The sequence below is a fragment of the Parus major genome, chromosome 4 (assembly GCF_001522545.3).
Source record: "Parus major isolate Abel chromosome 4, Parus_major1.1, whole genome shotgun sequence".
Classification (NCBI taxonomy): domain Eukaryota; kingdom Metazoa; phylum Chordata; class Aves; order Passeriformes; family Paridae; genus Parus; species Parus major.
The window spans coordinates 33,192,500-33,210,874 of record NC_031771.1 but is presented as its reverse complement, the minus strand read 5'-3'; the positions used below and the strand labels follow the sequence as shown (position 1 = coordinate 33,210,874).

General features: G+C 43.0%; 2 protein-coding genes across 5 annotated transcripts; one reads left to right on the top strand and one right to left on the bottom strand.

The window, feature by feature from the left end:
* The first annotated feature begins 879 nt into the window (after window positions 1-879).
* On the top strand, window positions 880-8,674 carry SCRG1 (stimulator of chondrogenesis 1). Of its 2 annotated transcripts, XM_015625577.3 has the most exons (3): window positions 880-986; window positions 5,588-5,850; window positions 7,324-8,674. In XM_015625577.3, the coding sequence occupies exons 2-3, from the start codon at window positions 5,615-5,617 to the stop codon at window positions 7,376-7,378; spliced, it is 291 nt and encodes a 96-aa protein (XP_015481063.1). In that variant the 5' UTR covers window positions 880-986; window positions 5,588-5,614; the 3' UTR covers window positions 7,379-8,674. The 2 variants fall into 2 exon arrangements, with proteins under 2 accessions (XP_015481063.1, XP_018861992.1); XM_019006447.2 differs by lacking the exon at window positions 880-986 and having other exon boundaries at window positions 5,566-5,850.
* A 1,141-nt stretch (window positions 8,675-9,815) lies between these two features.
* SAP30 (Sin3A associated protein 30) lies at window positions 9,816-18,371 on the bottom strand. Of its 3 annotated transcripts, none has more exons than XM_015625575.3 (4): window positions 17,085-17,654; window positions 15,719-15,841; window positions 13,093-13,191; window positions 9,816-11,090 (listed from the first exon to the last, which is right to left on the bottom strand). In XM_015625575.3, exons 1-4 carry the CDS (start codon window positions 17,385-17,387, stop codon window positions 10,968-10,970), a joined length of 648 nt encoding a protein of 215 aa, XP_015481061.1. In that variant the 5' UTR covers window positions 17,388-17,654; the 3' UTR covers window positions 9,816-10,967. The 3 variants fall into 3 exon arrangements, 2 of the variants coding, with proteins under 2 accessions (XP_015481061.1, XP_015481062.1); XR_001521190.3 differs by lacking the exon at window positions 17,085-17,654 and adding an exon at window positions 18,289-18,371 and having other exon boundaries at window positions 10,757-11,090; XM_015625576.3 differs by lacking the exon at window positions 13,093-13,191 and having other exon boundaries at window positions 17,085-17,669.
* Between the last annotated feature and the right edge of the window lie 4 nt (window positions 18,372-18,375).

The following is an 18,375-nucleotide window of genomic DNA, read 5'->3' as shown; positions in this document are numbered from 1 at the left end:
CTCTTAAAACATATCAGAATCAAAATAATGCACACAAGAAAAAAACAAGAATTACAGCTCAACAACCATCCTTCTCTATTGCCATCGTAAAGGAGGTCCAGGATGGCTACAGTAGAAGAAGAATCAAATTGCAACAGAAATATGAGGACACATGCTTCACCCTCAAGGCTATTTTCTCATTAGTACATAATATTTCAATTCCATTTAAGATCATTGTTTTGTGTTTTTATGGTACCAGATCATTTGATTAATCTGGAATTAGTCTAAAATAACTTCCTCTGAAATACTGTTCAGTGTAATGCTTTACCTCTTGATTAAAACACAGTTCAGTAAAGAATTTGATGCATGGCATCATTGAGCATGCTGTACTAGAAATTTGGTTAAAATAATTAAGGTTTTGTTTTGGTTTTTTTTATTATGTCAGTTTCAGAAAACTTGAAAGGATCACAAAGTCAAAAATTGAAGTATTTCATGAGATTGTTGAGTAGGCCTGCTCTTGTCCACCAAATGCAAAATAAGGCACCTGTCTAGAAACCATGTTTTATTGGCTGCACAACCACAGAAAAGTGCTCCTTCCCATTTCCCTCAGCCTGCTCACACCCCATAAGCAAGACACCGTTATTCCACGGGATCTTTCCTCTTCTCTTGTTTTGGATGTTATGCTTTGCTCTTTGAGGAGACACCTTTGCATCAGATCCTGGATGAATGAATTGTTTCCTGCTGGAAGGGATATGTTACATTTTTGCCCCAAGACTGGGCTGGCAAGGGATGGAGAGAGGAGGCCCCTGAAGCCCATCCTCTGACCCGCTGCTGGAGAACAGTGCTCACCACTCACAGGCAGGAGTCAGGACAAACAAAGGGCTGCTTGTACAGCATCTCCCATCAGCCCTCCCTCTTCTCATCCTCGCTAGCTCTAGCTCTCTCTGGGCACATCTAAAAAGATACAGCTGCCAAGAAAGTGGAAGGGAGTGAATCAGAAGATAAAGGTACGTTTTGCTCCTGAAATTATCCTTGTCTACTTGTTCTGCTCCTTCTAGTTACAGAATAAAGAATTAGAAATACATATGGGAATATGCAGAACAAGGTTTGGGAGAAACTGTTATATTGCAAGCAAGAGGTACCATTCAAGACAGTTGCATGACTGGGATCCTGATCAAAATAATTCTTTTACTGTCTTGCTTTTCTTCGAAGTTGCATACTACATATTAACATCTGAAGTCACTAAATAAACTATATTGCCTTCCAGTGCTCAATATATGTATGGAGAGAGGTGTCTTCACAATGAATTGCTGTCTTAAAGAAAACTAAATGGGGTTTAATGAGAACTCAGTTTCTGGAAAGAATCATGGTATTGATGACAATTACAAAGCAGTAATTCACTGAATTCGTCCTCAGTGGAATAGCTGCTGTACTTACAGTGCACCAACTGTTCAAGCAAAATAGATTTAAGAAATTTTTTAAGGGAAAAAATTCTTTACAATATTATCAGTTATGCAGTTCTTGTGTAATGACTTTTTAGTAATACACTAATAAACCTAACTATCGAGCACTAACACCTAAATATTAAATAATCAGCATCTCACAGGTGTTTGTGAAAGGCAAACTTGACAAATAAATAAACACTAAAATACATTTCATTTTGAATAAGTGAAACAATTTTAATATGTATGTGCTTTTTAAGTGGAACTTGTTAACCTGGCACATGCCACCGGACAGACTGGAGAAGAACATTTGCCAAAAGTGTACCAAGTAATGTATTTCTTGTTTTTGACGTTAGGCAACTAGAAACACAGCCTACTTAAGGGGAAAATAAGGGTATATTTAATGAAGGATTGATATTTTTAATGGTTGATAGACCAACCTACAAATATTTATATTTTCCCAACCACGCTCTAGAAGTGCCAAAATACACATTTTGTGCCATTTCTCAGTTTTCTCTATTTCCAATACCTGAGCTCCTACTGATACTGTGTGACCTTCAAAGGAGATCACTTCTCATGAACTATTACCCTGTCACTCTTGGACAATGAAGCCGAGATTTGGGGTTTTCTCTTCAGTCTGATTTACCTCTGCATCTAGCGGATCCAAAGACTAGATGGTGCCAAATTGCTTGGCAAGATAATTCAAACACTCTTAGCTGAACAAGCAGAGGCAGCACTAATTCCTGACTCATCATACATATTCCCACACTAACCATTTTCCTTTAGGAAAAGCTCCAAACTATTTCAAACACTTGTATTCCCAGGTACATTTGGTCTTAAAACTTACGCCACGTCAAAATAATCAAAATTAACTGAAAAGAACTTACGCAAATGCAAGGAACTAATTTTCAGTATTTTTATACGGCTTTAGTCCTGCTAGAATTTGAAATGATAACATCTTGATAAAGCAAGCTGGTCAGGCTTAGCATGCCTGGCACTGCTATCTTTTCAGAAGGCTTTATAAAATAAAGAACTGCAAGAGGATGCTTGTTGGTAATGAATGAGTCTTTGAGCCACATTAGTGATTGGATTTGTTCATCACATTTTCCTGACTTGTTCTATGAGAAAAGCCTATCTTCTGTGCTCTGCAAAAGCAGACAATGCCTTTGACACCCATTTTGAAATAAACATGCACATACCAGCTCTGTTCTTTACCTAGGCAATCAGTGACACTCCAACATCTGTTCAACTGCACACAGAAAAAGAAGTTGTAGCTGTTTGTCAGATAGAGATGCTGCACCTGAAAGGTCTAATGAATTTACCTGCATTGATCCCGTGCAGGGAGCTGATAAAACACTTCAGCTCCCTGGCAATCTGTCATCTGCAAATAGGGACTGTTCAACCCCAGGAAAGAAATAACCGTTTGAAGAAAGGTCCTTGGACAAAAAGTTTCTGTTTGGTTATGATCTTAAAAAAACCCAACAAAACAACAACACCAACAACAACAACAAAAAAAAAAAACCCTGAGGAAATATTTAAGCAGAAACAAAATTCTAATATTTTTTGTGAATAACAATAATGCTTATCACTAATGCTTATAATTAATGTTTATCACATGTAAGATGCATAACTGGTCAGAGGAGCTGTCTATCCAGCATGTTGACTTTGCTAATAGTGGTTTTGGCACCCACCCATAGAAACCCTCCTGATGACACACTACAGCAACATCCTATTATTTTTCAAGACAAGTAGTGAGTTACAGAATCACCGTAAAAACAGTAGGTCGTGATTTTTGAATCTAGCAATTTGACAGCGCATAAAGAATGTGCCTATTTTCAGGATGAATGTGCCTATTCCTCAGGAAGTGAATTCCTGCAAATTTTGAGAAGATAGGCAGCTGCCAACAGATTCAAATGAACATTTCAGTTGAACTCCAGGTAGAGAAAGATCATCTGAATTATTAGAATTTAAAAAAAAGTTCACAAGAGCAAAGTATCATGAATGCCTCATCCTTAGTAGAAGAACACAGAATAATTCAATCACAGGAAAAAAAGGCATAAACCCCCTGCTTCCCAATTTTCTCTTTCATGGAAATTTTCTTCCCTTAAATACTTCATTATTTAAGCTCAACTATTTGAACAGAAGATTAAATTGTACCCCCTCAAGAACTGTACACTGGCATTTATCTAGGTATAGTATAACCAAACATTTTTCTCTTTAAGCATTAGACTTCTCTGAGCAGAACCCTCATAACTAAAGTGTTTATACTCCCACAAAATAAAACCATAAATATAATAATACAGATTCTTCACTCAAGTCTAAAAAACACCAGGCAAGGTTAGAACAATGTTTACTTTATTTGAGTAGTAGTTTTGAGGTCTAAAACTAATAAAGACAATATGTTATTCAATACTGCACTCTGAGGTAATTAAAAATAGATCCCCAAGGCTCCATTACTAGTAGTTTATAGGAGTCTTCTACTCAAAAGTTCCCATACAAGTCTGTGGAAACTAAAAGAATTATTCAATGAATTTTGCTTCTACAACAGAAGCCATAAATAAAAAAAAAATACCAAAGAGCTTATTCTCACTTCACTCGTGTTTTTTTAATATATTGGCCACTTTTTAATATTTTATTTGGCTACTGATGTTCAAAAAGCCCAAGTTTATATATAAAAATAAATAATCTAAAAGCTTTGAGGTGTTGTATTTTATCCCTAATATCAATCTAAATTTTCAGGTTTTCTTACATGGCATTTTATTCATTGGCTGTAGAAATGGATGATAAGATAGCTGCAGTGGCAAGAAAACTGCCTGAGAAAAATGACTACAGAATAGTGTAAATTTATATATTTAGAAGTTTACTGTTTGTTTTTCAAGGGTGATCTCAAGATTTTTACAAAGCAACCCATATTATAGTCACATGTACAGCTGGCATACCTCATTTTTTTCCTTATCTAGATAATATCCGTACCATCTTAACTTCACCTTTGATGGTCTTTGATTATGCATCGCCTTGCACCTTGTTATTTTTGGGTTAGCCCTTTCTAATCTTCAGCCCCGCAAGGAAGACCAAGGCAGGCCCATAATGTCGTGTCACAATATCAATTCCAAAGTGCCAACAGGATGAGGGACAGCAAATCTTCCTCAAGTCTTACACAAGAAAAATAATGAGCACACAGGGAGAGTGCTGGGCAGAGCTAGTTATTCTTAGGTTCATTTTCAGAGCAGAATTCCTATTTAAATTCAGTTAAGATAACAGATCCATTTTGTTTGAGCATGAGGAAAGGTAAAAAACCCACTCTATTTCCTAATATCAATAAAAGCTCAGTTGAAATGTTGTTCAAAAGCCTAGTTTAAAAGTGAATGCAAGTTCAAGGATCCAAAGCTTTGTGGTATGGTCAGACTGTGCAAAGCAGCACAGAGTAGCAGAGCTCATGTTAAACAAAACAATGCAAAGCCTAGTGGCCAGCAGGAGAGTTTAGCAAGGGATAAATTTACCCCACCTTCTAAAAAGCTTCATTATGGTTTAACTACCATAATGACCTCCAGTGGCAAGACTCAACTAATCAGTCTGCAGTACTAAAAAAACCCAGTAAAGAAGATTCTCCATAATGTTGTATCATACCAAAGCCCAGGACAGCACTGCAGACAGCTTCGGCTTCCTCGGCTGCTTAATGCCTCAGTTTCTCACACAGCCCATGACACAGAATTCAATCAGCAAGCAGATTTTCCACAACTTTGATGGGGAAGGATACTATTTATTTTACGCGGCTGACTCTTGCTTTGACAGGCAAAGTGGCCAGGAAGGCAAGGACACACACCCAGACATTTCCCCCCTGTGTTGTAGCAATCGATACAATCACACCACCAAGAAAACACGACCAGCTCAAAGCAATTTTCTCAAGGTGAGAGGCCAAAGAAACAACAAAATTGCCAGCATCAGAAGCCTCAATTCCCAATGTAAGGATTCCCAAGGTTGTACAGAAAGTAATGAATATCAATTCTGCTGCAATATTATTTACCTCCTAGGAGAAAACACTCTCCAGCACTCAGGTTCAAATGACCAAAACTTCACAGGGAAGAAAGATGCAAGGCAGAAAGCAAATCAGGGAAAGAGGTCTGTTCAGCAGCAATATCTGTGTCACATACCTCGTTTCTCTTTAGCACCCTGCTGTGGGAAGCCTGGCAGAAATGAAGATGGTCTCGGTGCTGTTGCTGCTGAGCAGCCTCCTGGGTACCCCCGCCGTGCCTTCCCAGCGCCCTGCTTGTTACAAGAGGGCCCTCAAGGACCACAGCTGTCACACCATCGCTGAAAGCAAGGAGAACCTCCGACACGTCGACGATGGTCTGCGAGATCACTTCTGGGAAGGGAAGGGCTGTGAGGTGATCTGTTACTGCAACTTGAATGAATTGCTCTGCTGCCCAAAGTAAGATGACGCTCATTTCATGTAAACTTGTATAGTTCTTCACAACTGCCTGTTACACTTCCCTCATTTTACAGTTTCCACACGTGGAATAAGCTAGCATTTTAAAGCACTTTGTTACTTCAGATGGCTTGAAATGATATCAAGGTATAGCAAATTTTCTGTTACTGTCAGTTTTGAGGCTTTCTTTTTCAAGGGCTCACCTAGGACTTCCTTAGCATATCTTGTAAACCTCCCTGTCCTATTAATAGGGACTTCAGCATTTGAATCACCCAACTTTTGACTCCTCTGTTTGATGATGTTTTCAGGAGCACAAAAAAAAAATCCTATTTGATTTCTGTTCCATGGAAGAGAACTGTATTGCTATTCTAAAGTGCATGCACGTATGTCAGCTGAACAAGTAATTCTGTAAAAACAGCTGTTAAAAGCAGAAAAGGAAAGGAGGGGCACAGGAGCTCACACATGCTTAAGGCAAGGCAAAGATTGAGCCCAAGAACATCAACACTTCCCCAGTTTGCTCGCACTGCTGACAAAGTTGAACAGTGAAATTCTCACTGAACATAACAGGGGGTTTGCTGTTGTTACATAGAAAGAACATAACTGAGTTAAATGAACACCATCAGCCTATAATGGTTTTAGGTAATAAAATGTATTAAGAGGTACTATTTCATTCACCTTTTCAGCAACAACTTTTATTCAGTTAATTTTGATTAGAAATATCAACAGTTCAAAATTTACTAATACTTCAGAGGCACCAAAATGTGATGGCATAGTGTAGGCAAGCAAAAATGATTTTTTTTATATGTGCTCCTCTTTACACTCATTTCTCAAATCCCCTAAAATCCAATAAAGGCAACTTTTCAGCACTCCTGTAGGGGACTCAAGTTGAACCAAGTGGGAAAGACTGCTAAAACTAAAAATCTCACATTCAGACTGAGAGCAGGGTTTAAGATTTTCATCCTTAACTTTCCCTAAAACCAGATATGGTGTCCTCACCCTGAAGCACACTTTGGGTCCTAGCGTCGACCTTTGAGCAGCATAATAAAGCCTCTTCCTTTGATAAAAATATGCAAGAAAGTACTCCTTCCACCATCCTGAGGTACACAAGACCTGCTTTGCATCTGTGCCTTCGGTACAAACTGCACCAAACCAGTATGTGTGCACACGCCGAAGTCCTTTATTTTGGTAATATAATCTATTTGGTAAGTTTATTTTCTCGAAGTTAAAATACCAGGGTGGAGTTCTGCAACCTCATTAGCCAATGGAAGTTTGTCATTGTACCCACAGCAGAGGTAGAAACACAGTATCTTCATCCAGACCTGCAGTTGCATTTCTGGAAGGACATCCCACAGTGTCAGTAATCCCACATATATCATGATACAGGCTAAAAAATATCCACAGTGGGAAATGCATATCACACTAAAGCTCTAATAAACCAATGATCTAATTGTTTAAATATGTGATCCTATCTTTCAGGGATATTTTCTTTGGACCAAAGATATCTTTTGTGATCCCCTGCAACAGTCAATGATTCAAGTCTGCAAGTGAAGATAACAGACATCATTCTACGATCATGTAATAAAGTTTTCAAGGGAAAAAACGGAACTACCAACAAAAAAAAAAATCCTTTCTAACGACAAGTCACTGCCTCATTTTACACTGTAGAAAGAATTTCCTTTCTATACCTTTATGGGATATCACATATTCAAGAAGTCTTCTTTTCAAATCCGATAGCTGAGACAATTTCCATAAAACCATTTCCATGGTTTAACAGACTGTACAAGCTCTTAATGTATCCTAATAGGCATTCCCCAGGAAAAAGCATAACTCTTCTTACTTAGCACAATATTCTTAGCTAGTATGGACGAAGAAACTTCAAGCTTAAGCCTTCATGTTGTTAGGAACATGACTCTCAGAGCAACTTATGGCAGTGAAGCTTCCTATTCCATTATTGCCATCACACTTTTAATGCTGTTTTAACCTGAAGCCACTTGGTCCCTGGCACTTTGGAAGAGAGGTTCCCATGTTCTCTTTAGGCATCTTAAAATACATGCACATACAAAACACATTTCCATATTTGAAAGTATTTCACTGGAATAAAAAAAATAGTACAAGTTGACATTAACAGTACTAAAGCACACTTGGGTCTTATGCTTAACTGATCACCTGCCTTGACTATGCAGTCTCTAAACCTTTAAACTGCTTAATCTTAGCATTGAACATCTCAAAATATTAGAACAACAGATTTTTTAATCAAGCTGTTTGAAATACAGTACCACAAAATTAAGTTAAAATGCTGGCTTTTTTAGGCTAGCCCTGTAAGGCAATAGCTACAGAAAACACAGAGATAATCATCTTCATTTTTAAGAGGTATTGTGAGAGATAGATACGTATCTGTGAGATTGTAGATACAAAGAGACATAAATTTTTGACTGTTTTTGTTATATGGCAATCTGTATTGGCAGGTGCTGAGAGGTGACCACATAATTTTAAGCAGAGTAACCTTGCACAAGCCAGGCTTACAGGCAGCAAGCCTGACTTACTGCCTTACATATATAAACACTTTAGCTATCAAGTCAGTCACATGGGAAGTGTGCAGTACTGAAGGAACTGTGCAGTCCTGTCTACTCAAAAAATTCAGTGTTCATCCCATAATCTTACACATTGGACCAAACTGCTACCACCAGTTCACCACACTTACTTCATGTGTCAGTATGAAATATCATGACTGTTTTTCTTCTTGTTAGTAAACAAGGGCTGGATATTGGGTGAGGGGGTGATTATACACAGCCAATAATAAATGTTTCAAGTAAATCTGTGTGTATTATTTTTGCCCTAGTGACTGTTAAACCGTTTGCGCCACCAGGCTTTTCAAGCCTCATTTGTGTAATTATTCAAGCAAATTAGAGTAATTAGGACTTCCTACCAAATAACCAACTGATAGTAAAACCCCATAAATCTGGCAACCCAGTGAAAATACCTGAAGTCAGTGCTCTGCAAAACAAACTTATGGTATGTGCTGTTGTGTAAAGTCCTCTACAAGCTTTTAGGGTACGTTAACTTCTGTTGTTTGTGCCATCTAGTTTCTACAAGAATCATGTTGCATACACCTGGCATTCACAGCTTTGTAAAGCAGCCGTAGGAAAAAAAATTTAAGGCAGATACAAAGCTGGGTACTGAAGCTAGTGGCTTTCAGTTACCTTTCTTCCATGACTCCTGAAAAATCCACAATCCACTGGAGCAAAATTTTGCCGCTTTCCACGTGCAGCAAGATAGGGTCACTGAAGTTACACTACTTTTAGACTGAATTTCCATAGAAACTTGCTTTTGTTTCTTTCCCCACTCTACTTCCCTCACACAGCTTCTTCTACACGTCCTGCCAGACCTAGGTGGGAACATTCAACCCTGTCAGGCACTCAGAAAAAAACTCTCTATCCTTTAGATGTCCTATCCATGACTATGTTCCCTGGCTTTTTATGTGACTTGTACTTTTGAAGGCAGGAAGCTTGAATGTGTGCAAAGGACATTTAGTAAACAAATTGACTGCCCCTGTAGTGAAATGGGCATGAAAACATATTGTCAAAGGAGCACCAATTTTAGCTGTCACTAGCTAGATATCACTGTCTTGAACTTAGGCCAGCACTGCAGAACTGTATTGTGGAAATACATAAAGCAGTACAAGTAAAAAGTCATAGCACTGAGAGATACTGGGAAAGCAGCCAGTTTGAGGTTAGGGTTTATCATCATTCAGTTCTACGCAAGTGTCACAGGTCAAAAAAAGCAAAGTGAAGCATTTCAGTTGTAGTGACTCCAGCAGAGTAGTAATTTTCAAAAAAACTTCAAAGACTAACATCAGGCAGATTTGATCACAGACATACAGCTTTCTCATTTTTCCCAATTTAAGAAAAAGCTTAAAAACATCTGATAAGGTTAGGAGTTGCAATGAATGCTAACTGAACAAGCTGAAGCCATATCCTCCTCAGCTTTGAGATGAAAGCTATTTTCCCTCAGCTTTTTATTCATCCTATGTGCACAGCTTTAAGCAGAAAGAAATCATAATCCATACACCACACATTTAGACTGGCACAATAGCTGACAATACAAGAAGTCATTCATAATACCATCTTCAACATCAGAATTTTCTAAGACAATCAATTAAAAGCCTAAGTAATGCTGGATATTATTCTCCATAAGTTACCATTAGTTTTGGGTTTATTGAGAGGGGGTTGCTCCTTTTGAACAGGCCTGAGCTAATCCATGCAATGAAAAAGAGACAGTGTGCCTGTCAGAAGAGACTGTATTGACTCCACACAGGCTCCACTCCCATTCTCCAATTAAGTTCTTAGCAGCAGTCCACGCAGACAAATGGAGAAGTCAGCAGGTAAAGGATTTCTTACCGAGTCGAAGGATTTCTCAGGACAGTAAGCTGCAGCAGCCTCTTCATCTGTACTTACAGCTTTGAAATTCAAGAGCTGCACTTTTTTCCATTTTAATACAGGAGCAGGAAGGCCTCAGTGCTTGGAAGCATGGATCTCCACAATGACAAAATGAATAAATCAGAAAATCTTCCAGTTCTTGTTTCCAAAGGGGGGGGGGGAAAGTGTTATTCAGACATTTCTGCCCAGCTAAGAACAGAACAGACACTTCAAGCCTTCTATCTTAGGAAAAAGAACCTATTGCCAAGACTGCTACAGCTTTTTCTTTTAAAGGCATTGCATCATGAGCACTTGAGGTACATTTGTAAATATATCCTTGGCACATTTTAATTGAAAAATATTTTAATATTATTACATAGCTCACCAAAGCTTAGCTATTAGGTAGAAGTATCATAGAATCATAGAATATGCTGAGCTGGACGAGACCCATCAGGATCACTGAGTCCAACTCATTAAAATTACAGACACACCCATTTGAGCAACAATATCAGTAATATTTATTTAAAATACTTTTGCTGAGGAAATTTGTTTCATAAGAGATGGTTTTCAAACAAATCAGCAAGGTTATGAAAAATAAAACAGACAAACTCTCTCAGGAGAAAAGTTACAAAGAAAGCTTTTGCATATCGACAAATATGCAGTCTTTTGATTTGCAGCCTGAGTCTCAGTCCCAAACTTTTCTGCCTAATGAACCCCACTATCCATCTTTAGATCTGGTTTGTTCTTGTCATTCTTCACCGAGTAGATGAAGTATGTTAAGGTGTCCTTTTCATTCACTGGAATTGTCCTAAAATGGCAGCCAATTATCTATAAAGGAAGAATGCAAGGAAATGAAATAATCACTCTTACATGCAAAAACTGAAGATTCAAATTTAAATGTACCACATTAAAGTTTAAAAGACTGATTAAGAAGCTTACAAAAAAGGAAATGTTGCCTCTCTTCAGAAGTCTTTAGTGGTCATAGAAAGGTAAACAGGAACCATTTTATGGATAACTGTGAACTAAATGCAGCAGACTGTACCCTTAACTTCCAAAGTAAAAAGATGAGAAATTTTTCAGGGAAAAAAGCACTCAAAGCTATTAGAACAAGCATGGGACTATCACGACATCTGCTTAGTTAAAGCTTGAATATAACAGTTTAACTACAGAATGACTACAGAATATCAGTGACAGCACAGTTACGAGAGGCTACTGCTCTCCACTCAGCTTGGGAGGGGGTGTCTGTATCAAATCACATACAGAAACATCTAACACAACACAAGGACTATCACAGAACTATAACTGAACATTCAGCTCGTCAAAACAGAGCTATCAATGAAAATTCACCCTGCTGTAACCATTAAAATATGACAATCTGTAAGCAGTTCTTGAATCACTTGTCATTCCAGCAGTCTCTTTCTTCATCAAAATAAACACCAGCTTTAAAAGAAAGTTGCAAAATATTGTAACTGAGTCTGCTCTCTGGCTTTTTGCCAGATTAGTAGATTAAAATTATAAAGAGAAAAACATGGGACTGCTCACTTAAGCACCACAGGATTTAAGAATAAATGTTTAGCCTAACTAAAAAGTTAGGAAGCTTTCCAAACTCTACCCCAAAAGCATTCACAGACAAGCTGCTTGACACAGTAATGTGAACTTTCAGTAACAGCTAAAGCATTGTCCATGGTATGTGAGGACAGATTACAAGGAATCCAATGTACTGCATATTAAGGAAGCTCTGTGGTTATGGCTCACAAGTACCTGCAGGTCAGTCAAATCAAGCATGTGGCAGAAGCAGCTTTGCCCATGCACACCATGCAAGTTGGAATAACTAGTGCAAGTATCAGCAGATCCTTTGAAACCCCTGTTTTGCAGAACAAAAACTGCTCGTGCTTTTTCAAATCACAGTCCTTCTAATTCAAAGGCTAACCTACATATAAAAAATGGAAGACTGATTTTGTATTCTTACACTTAGTAGCAGCAGGACTATTCTTTTACAGTTCAGCCTTGAGATCAACCATACCTTTTAAGAGCCTTACTTTTAATCCACACAGATTAAGGAGAGATGAAAACAGTGTCTGCGCTTAAATACAGCTGAATGTATCAGTGATAAAAGTGAAAAATCAGTAGCTATACCTTCCTGTTAAGATCACCAGCTCTTCACTTATTTACATCAATATGCTGTGACTGCACCTTTGCAGCACTAAAGAATTCCTTTAAAATTGCACTCACGTGAAGCAAAGATGCTAACATACAGCTGTAGTGACATGCAGCTCCAGCACTTTTAGAAACAGTAAATTCCATCAAATTCCAGTTTTCTGACAGCAGATTCCAGTGGTTTTAACAGAATTAATTATCAAAAGAAGCACGTTTTTTTCAGGTTTCTGTACTTTACAGATACAGAAACCTATGGCTGCAGTAACTAGCTTTTTAAAGCAAAGTCTGTACCTTACCAGAACTTCACCGACACCTCTGTTTCTAGTCCTTTTCAGCAGGACATTTCAGGTGAAGCTGTGATTGATGTACAGACAGAATACATCCATGATTCTGTGATACTCAGGGGCACGAAGATCATCTTACTGTTCCAGCTCAACACTGTGTTGAGCACAGCACACACTCCTTCTGGAAGAGTCCCTCCTCTGGAAAGAGCTTTTACTTTTGATTTACTTGGCTCAGGAGCTGTGGCCAATGAAGGAAGCTAGATAAGCAGCTCCCTTTTGTTCTCCTAAAATCCAGATTATACAGGCACTTTATGCAAGGATCACAGTGTATAGAAAACCACATGCCACAGCAAGTTGCATTTTCTATTATGGGAAACACTCATACATACTTCAACAAGCTGTGCTTTGTTAAGTCCTGGTCTCGTCTGTAGCTTGAAGTGTCTTTTGTACCTTCGAAGTGTGTTTACTTGTAACTGATATAAATCAACCTAGAAGAAAAGAGGGGGAAAGGGAAGAAAACAATCTAATATAACTGAAAAATAATTCAGTCATTAATAGTTTGCATCGCAGAAACGTTTTGGAAACTCACAGATACGCAAATGTAAACAGTCAGCTCAGCAGATGTCATTTTGACAAAAAACAAACTCCACCCTGCACCTTCCAGCAGAAAGGCAAATAGCCCAGCTCAGTTTAAGAGTGTTTTGCTGTTATTGAGCATGCCTCTACCTTCCTTTAGCTGTGGACAGCATTTTGAACTCACTACCGTACTTTCATCAGTTCTGGGTTTTTTGCTTGCTTCCCAGTTCCAGCACAGTAACACAAAGCCCAAAAGCAACTTTTATATAGCATCTATGAAGATGCTGATTTAAAAGATGCCCCTATACTGTGACTTCAGCCATTAAATCTTGTGTAGATTACATACAAGACCACAGCACATCTGCACCGTGAAAGAGCACATATTAGAATCAGGACAAAGTCTGGAGCACAAGCGTTCTTGGCTTCAGTTGAGGAATGAAAACAACTGCTCTCGCTCTCCAAATGTATCCCTGCTACACAAGCAAACTGCAGGAGTTATGTGCATGGGCATAAAGGTCTAAAACTCTTTCTCAATGTCAGTCAACAGTTGAGAGAATTACACAGTCCTCTCAGGGATGCAAATACACAGCCTTAATCCTTAAGTACTGGGTCAGTTTTGAATCCTATGCACTCTGATCAGTCACTTCTCCCAGCAACAGCTTACCCTCATATCCTCCTTGACAACCTAAGAGAGCTTAGATGACTGAGAGGGAGAGCAAGCTCAGAAAGCAAGCTGAATGAGAAATTTGATTAGGTCAGTTGCAATTACAAAAGTATTCTCCAAACTCACTGCATTGAAGATTGATGAAGGCATTCACTTTTGCTCTAAATTCACTTAACAGCCTCACTGCAGAGCACTTAATACAGCAGTGCCACAGCACACGTGGCAGCCTGGCCAGACTTGAAGTGAGGCCACCTTGCATGATAAAGGATTGTACCCTTAGGCATTTCTAACGTTTACATGGCATTAAATTCAACTTCCCGAGTCACAGTGGGGAAGCCACCCTTGCAGCATCGTGCAAAGGCGGAGCAGCAGCTTTTCACCAAGCTCCAGAAGCTACCAGTACTGCAAGAGTTTCTTTTCCTCCTGTAGGAATCATTTCTAACCAGTAAAGATAGTCATGACTGAGATGGAAGCTGGAGAGCCTTACAACCCTTCAGAAGAATGATACTTTTTTTCCTTAGCAAACTGGATAATAATTGAAAATAAAGGCGGTCTAGGGCAAACAAGTATCTAAGGCATACAGTAATTACAAGGAATGAACATATTGCCCTTGTCCAAACAGCCAGCTGACACTCCTCAAAAACAGTTCCCAGTTTTCTTTTTTGTAATAATACTGTTAAGAAAACAAAGATTGTTTTCTTGTTCTGGAGTTACCCATCAGTTGTGAAATGTCTTATAATCCTGGCATAAGTAAACAAAACAGGCTTCCAGGAGAGCTGCAACTACACAGTGTCAGAGAGCTACCTGAAGTCACTCACAGCACTAGCTTTAGACAGTACTTTCCAAGAAACAATCCCAGATATTTAACATACAACATCACCCAGCATCAAACTACTTTCAGTCTCCTAAAATCCTTGTAGCCAGAGGCTTCAGACTGGAGCCTTGTGCCTAAAGGCACAGATTCCTGCACAAAATTTCCTCACATACTTGCTGTTGTCTGCAGATGCTGACCATAAGGGTGCCATTAAATTAACACTTACAGAGCAATTTCTGAAGAATGTTTTAACAATCCCTCTCAGAAGAGACCACATAGGCATAACAGCCTCTGCTCAAAATTAACACACTGCGGAGCACCTGCTAAGAAATGCTGTAGCAGAAATAACCCACAGCACGTGTAAGAGAAAGAGTGCCTTATGTTCATGACCCACTGTTTACAATATGCTTTAGTTCCCTTATTTTAATGGGTCAGATTTCACTGGAGTGCAGTAGAAAAAACAGGCTGAAAAGACATGGTATTCCTCTACTCTGCTCCTTCACAGCAGAGTTTCCCAAATGGCTCTTGCCCTGCAATACATTTAGCACAAAATAAAGGTTTGAAGGGACAGGACAGAAAAGCATTTATATCCCAAGCACTATGTGCAATCCCCTTCAAGTTGTCAGGTCCTGCAAAAAGATAAGAGTTTGATGGTATGTGGCAAAGCACTAAGGAAGAGAGGAAGCACTGAGGAGGGAGAAGCTGAAAACAGCAGATTTCCAAGATAACCATCAGACACTTAAAAATAGACTTGCTCACTGTACTCTGCACCATTTAATCAGAAAACGTGCCACAAAATTCAGCTAAATTCTCTTATATGAAAACAGTGTGAATAAAGAATCTTCCCCCTCCCACACATAAGGTAAACTGTAGAAGTGGGAGAATGGTGTTGGTGCACTCAGTGACATTAAGAAGCTTAACACAGCAACTCAGGAAAAAAAACCAACAACTGTTTACCTACCTCTGGAGTGTCGATGTCTTGCACTGGTGAGTCACCATCATCATCGCTGCCTTTCCTCTTTCTTCTATTTCTCACACTCTGAATTAAATTTTTGTGGAAGTCACAAATGTACAGATGTCTTGCCTAGAAGAATAAAACAGCATCCTTCAATCAAATCCGTGTAGTGGATCTCTCCCAGACTCAGTGCACGACAGACAGACAACCCTTAAGCACTCGCAGCCGCATTAACTGGGTCGAGGAAGCTTTTCTACCGGCTTTTTCTAAACGGAGAGTGTGCTGCAGCTCCCTGCCGCCGGCTGGGCCCCGAGCTGGCTGAAATGCTGCAATCGGCCGATGCAGCAGTGCCAGGCTGCGGAGCCACGCAGCACAGCCCTCCCTCCCTCCCTCCGGCCGCGCATCGCACGGCGGGGGCCGGGCAGCACGCAAACAAAAAACAAGCTTTCGGTTCTTCTCTGCACGACTAAGAGACGGCTCTTATTTCCCCAGCTATATCCTCCCCTCCTTGTTTTACTTCCGCTACCCGGCGCGGTCACGAAACACACTTATTTTTACTTTCTTTCTTTTTAACAAGTTTTCCTTTCATAGGGATATGCACGCTTTGAGAGATTTCGGCGCGTAGCAGCCCGGAATCCCCAGGTCCGCGTGATTTAAGGGCAAATGAGAGCACGGGGCAGCGTTAAGGACCGGGCAGCACAGCCGGGCCGGGGTCCCTCGGGGCGCACGCAGCCCCGGCCCGGGCTCGGGGCGCTCCCGCCGGCAGCCCCACACCGCACCCCTTCTGGCCTTCCCGCGGCACCGGGCGAGGCCGGACGCTCTCCCGGCTCCCAGGCAACCCACTCGCTAGAAGGCGGCCGGCCCCTGCCCTGCCCTGCCGTGCGGGGCCCGATGGCTGCCGAGCGGAAGATAAAGCGGCACGGGAGACGTGCGGCGCTGCAACACGAGGCGGGGCAGCGAGCGCGGCCCTCGCCAGCAACACAGACAAACTAGCGCGCCGGGAGCCATGCAGGCTCCGCTCCGGCAGCGGCCGCGCTGATCCCCTCTCCGGCTACAGCGGGGCACACGCAGCCGATGCCCAGGCTCTTGGGGCTAGAAGGGACCCCAGGAGCAGGCAGGAAAGGCTGGCACTGTCCCCCGCCCGGAGGGACTTTCAGGCAGTGCTCCTGTCGCGCCAGCCAAACTCGGCCGTGCTACGGAAAAGAGGTGGGAAGGGGGAACGAACACCTCCCTGCCACTAAACACCCCTGCTCCCCCACTAAACTTGTTTAAAAGTCCCCCGAGCAACTAAGACAGATGCAGCGACCTACCGGCCGCTTTTGTCCGCCCGCCCCGGCGGCTGCCCTGGCGCGTCCTCCCCTCGCGGACTTACGCTCTTGTCCAGCTCGATCTTCACCTTCTTCTGCGAAATGCTCTTCTGGATGCGCTTGCTGAAGCTGGCGTTGCCGGCGGCGCGGCCGCATCGTTCCCCCTCCTCCCGCAGGCAGCACAGCTGCCCGGCCCCGGGGCCACCCGCGCACCCGCCGCCCGCCGAGCCCGCGGCGGCGGCCGGACCCAGCCCCGGCGGCGCCGGCGGCGGCGGCACCTCCACGGCGGAGCCCGCATTGCCCACCACCGCCGCGGCGGCGGGCTCTGCGCCGCGCTGGGTCACCTCCTCGGGGGCGAAGCCGTTCATACCCGGCGCCACTGCCGCGGCCGGCGGGATCTCGCCCTGCACCAAACTTCCCCGGCGAGGCGCCGCGGCCCGGCGGGGGGCTCCCCCGCTCCCTGCCTGCTTCCCTTCAGCGGCGGTACCGGGGCGCAGGTCCGCCCTCGAGAGCGTTCGGCCCACGCGTTGCGGAAAGGACTCCCCCCGCCAGCAGCCGCCGGCCGAGCACCGCGACTACCGGAGCGGCGGCGGCGGAGCCCCGCGGGCCGCCCCACTTCCTCCTTCCCCCCCTGTCATGTGGAGACTCTTCAGCTGTTTCCTATGTAACAACAGCAACCTGCCGCCCCGCCCCGCCCCGCCCCGCCCGCCACGCATGCCGGCTGCGCCGCGCGGCCCCACGGGAAGCGCAGTTCCTGCCCCGGCCGGCGCGGCCGCAGCGCCTGAGGGATCGCGGGAGCGCGGCCGAGGCATCGGCTGGGGACGGCGTGCGCTGCGGCAGCCGCTTCTTTTTTCTGCCCCGCGCTCCGCTCACTTTCCCTCCCGTACGGAGGCCGGGCTCGCTGCGCAGGAGCGGCGGCAATGGCTCACCCCACTTTTAAAAAGCCCCGTGCGTCAGCCTCTCTTTTCCCCCCTTCCCGCGCCTCCGCCGTGGGACGTGCAAGGGCGGCCCCAGAGGGTGTCGAGGGTCGGAGCTGCCGCTGGCACGGTCGGGAGCGTACCCGCGCTCCCAGCGACGCGGGGCCGGCCGCCTCCGCCGCCTCCTCCCGGCTCTCGGCGGCGCCTCGCTGTGCCGCAGCACCTCCCCCCTGTTCACTTGTTCTCGCTCTAGACCGGCACTGCTCGGGCTGCTCGTTCCAGATCGTCTATCTCCTGCCTTCAGTCTTAGCCTCTTCCCTCCCTGCCTCTGCCTCCTTTCTTTTCCGCTTACTGTCGGCCATGGCTAGCAGCGGCTCCCGCCGGCCGGAGAGGGCGGGCGGGCTCTGTCCGGGCGCTCCTGCCCCTCCGGCTGCGGGAG

Bases quoted from the DNA above. Each gene is read 5' to 3' on its own strand.
- SCRG1 (XM_015625577.3), top strand. From the start codon at position 5,615: ATGAAGATGGTCTCGGTGCTGTTGCTGCTGAGCAGCCTCCTGGGTACC. The intron at 5,851-7,323 runs GTAAGATGACGC...CCTATCTTTCAG, and splicing joins GAATTGCTCTGCTGCCCAAA to GGATATTTTCTTTGGACCAA.
- SAP30 (XM_015625575.3), bottom strand. From the start codon at position 17,387: ATGAACGGCTTCGCCCCCGAGGAGGTGACCCAGCGCGGCGCAGAGCCC. The intron at 13,192-15,718 runs GTAGGTAAACAG...CTTTTCTTCTAG, and splicing joins AAGACATCGACACTCCAGAG to GTTGATTTATATCAGTTACA. The intron at 11,091-13,092 runs GTATGTATGAGT...CTTCCTTTATAG, and splicing joins ACAAAGCACAGCTTGTTGAA to ATAATTGGCTGCCATTTTAG.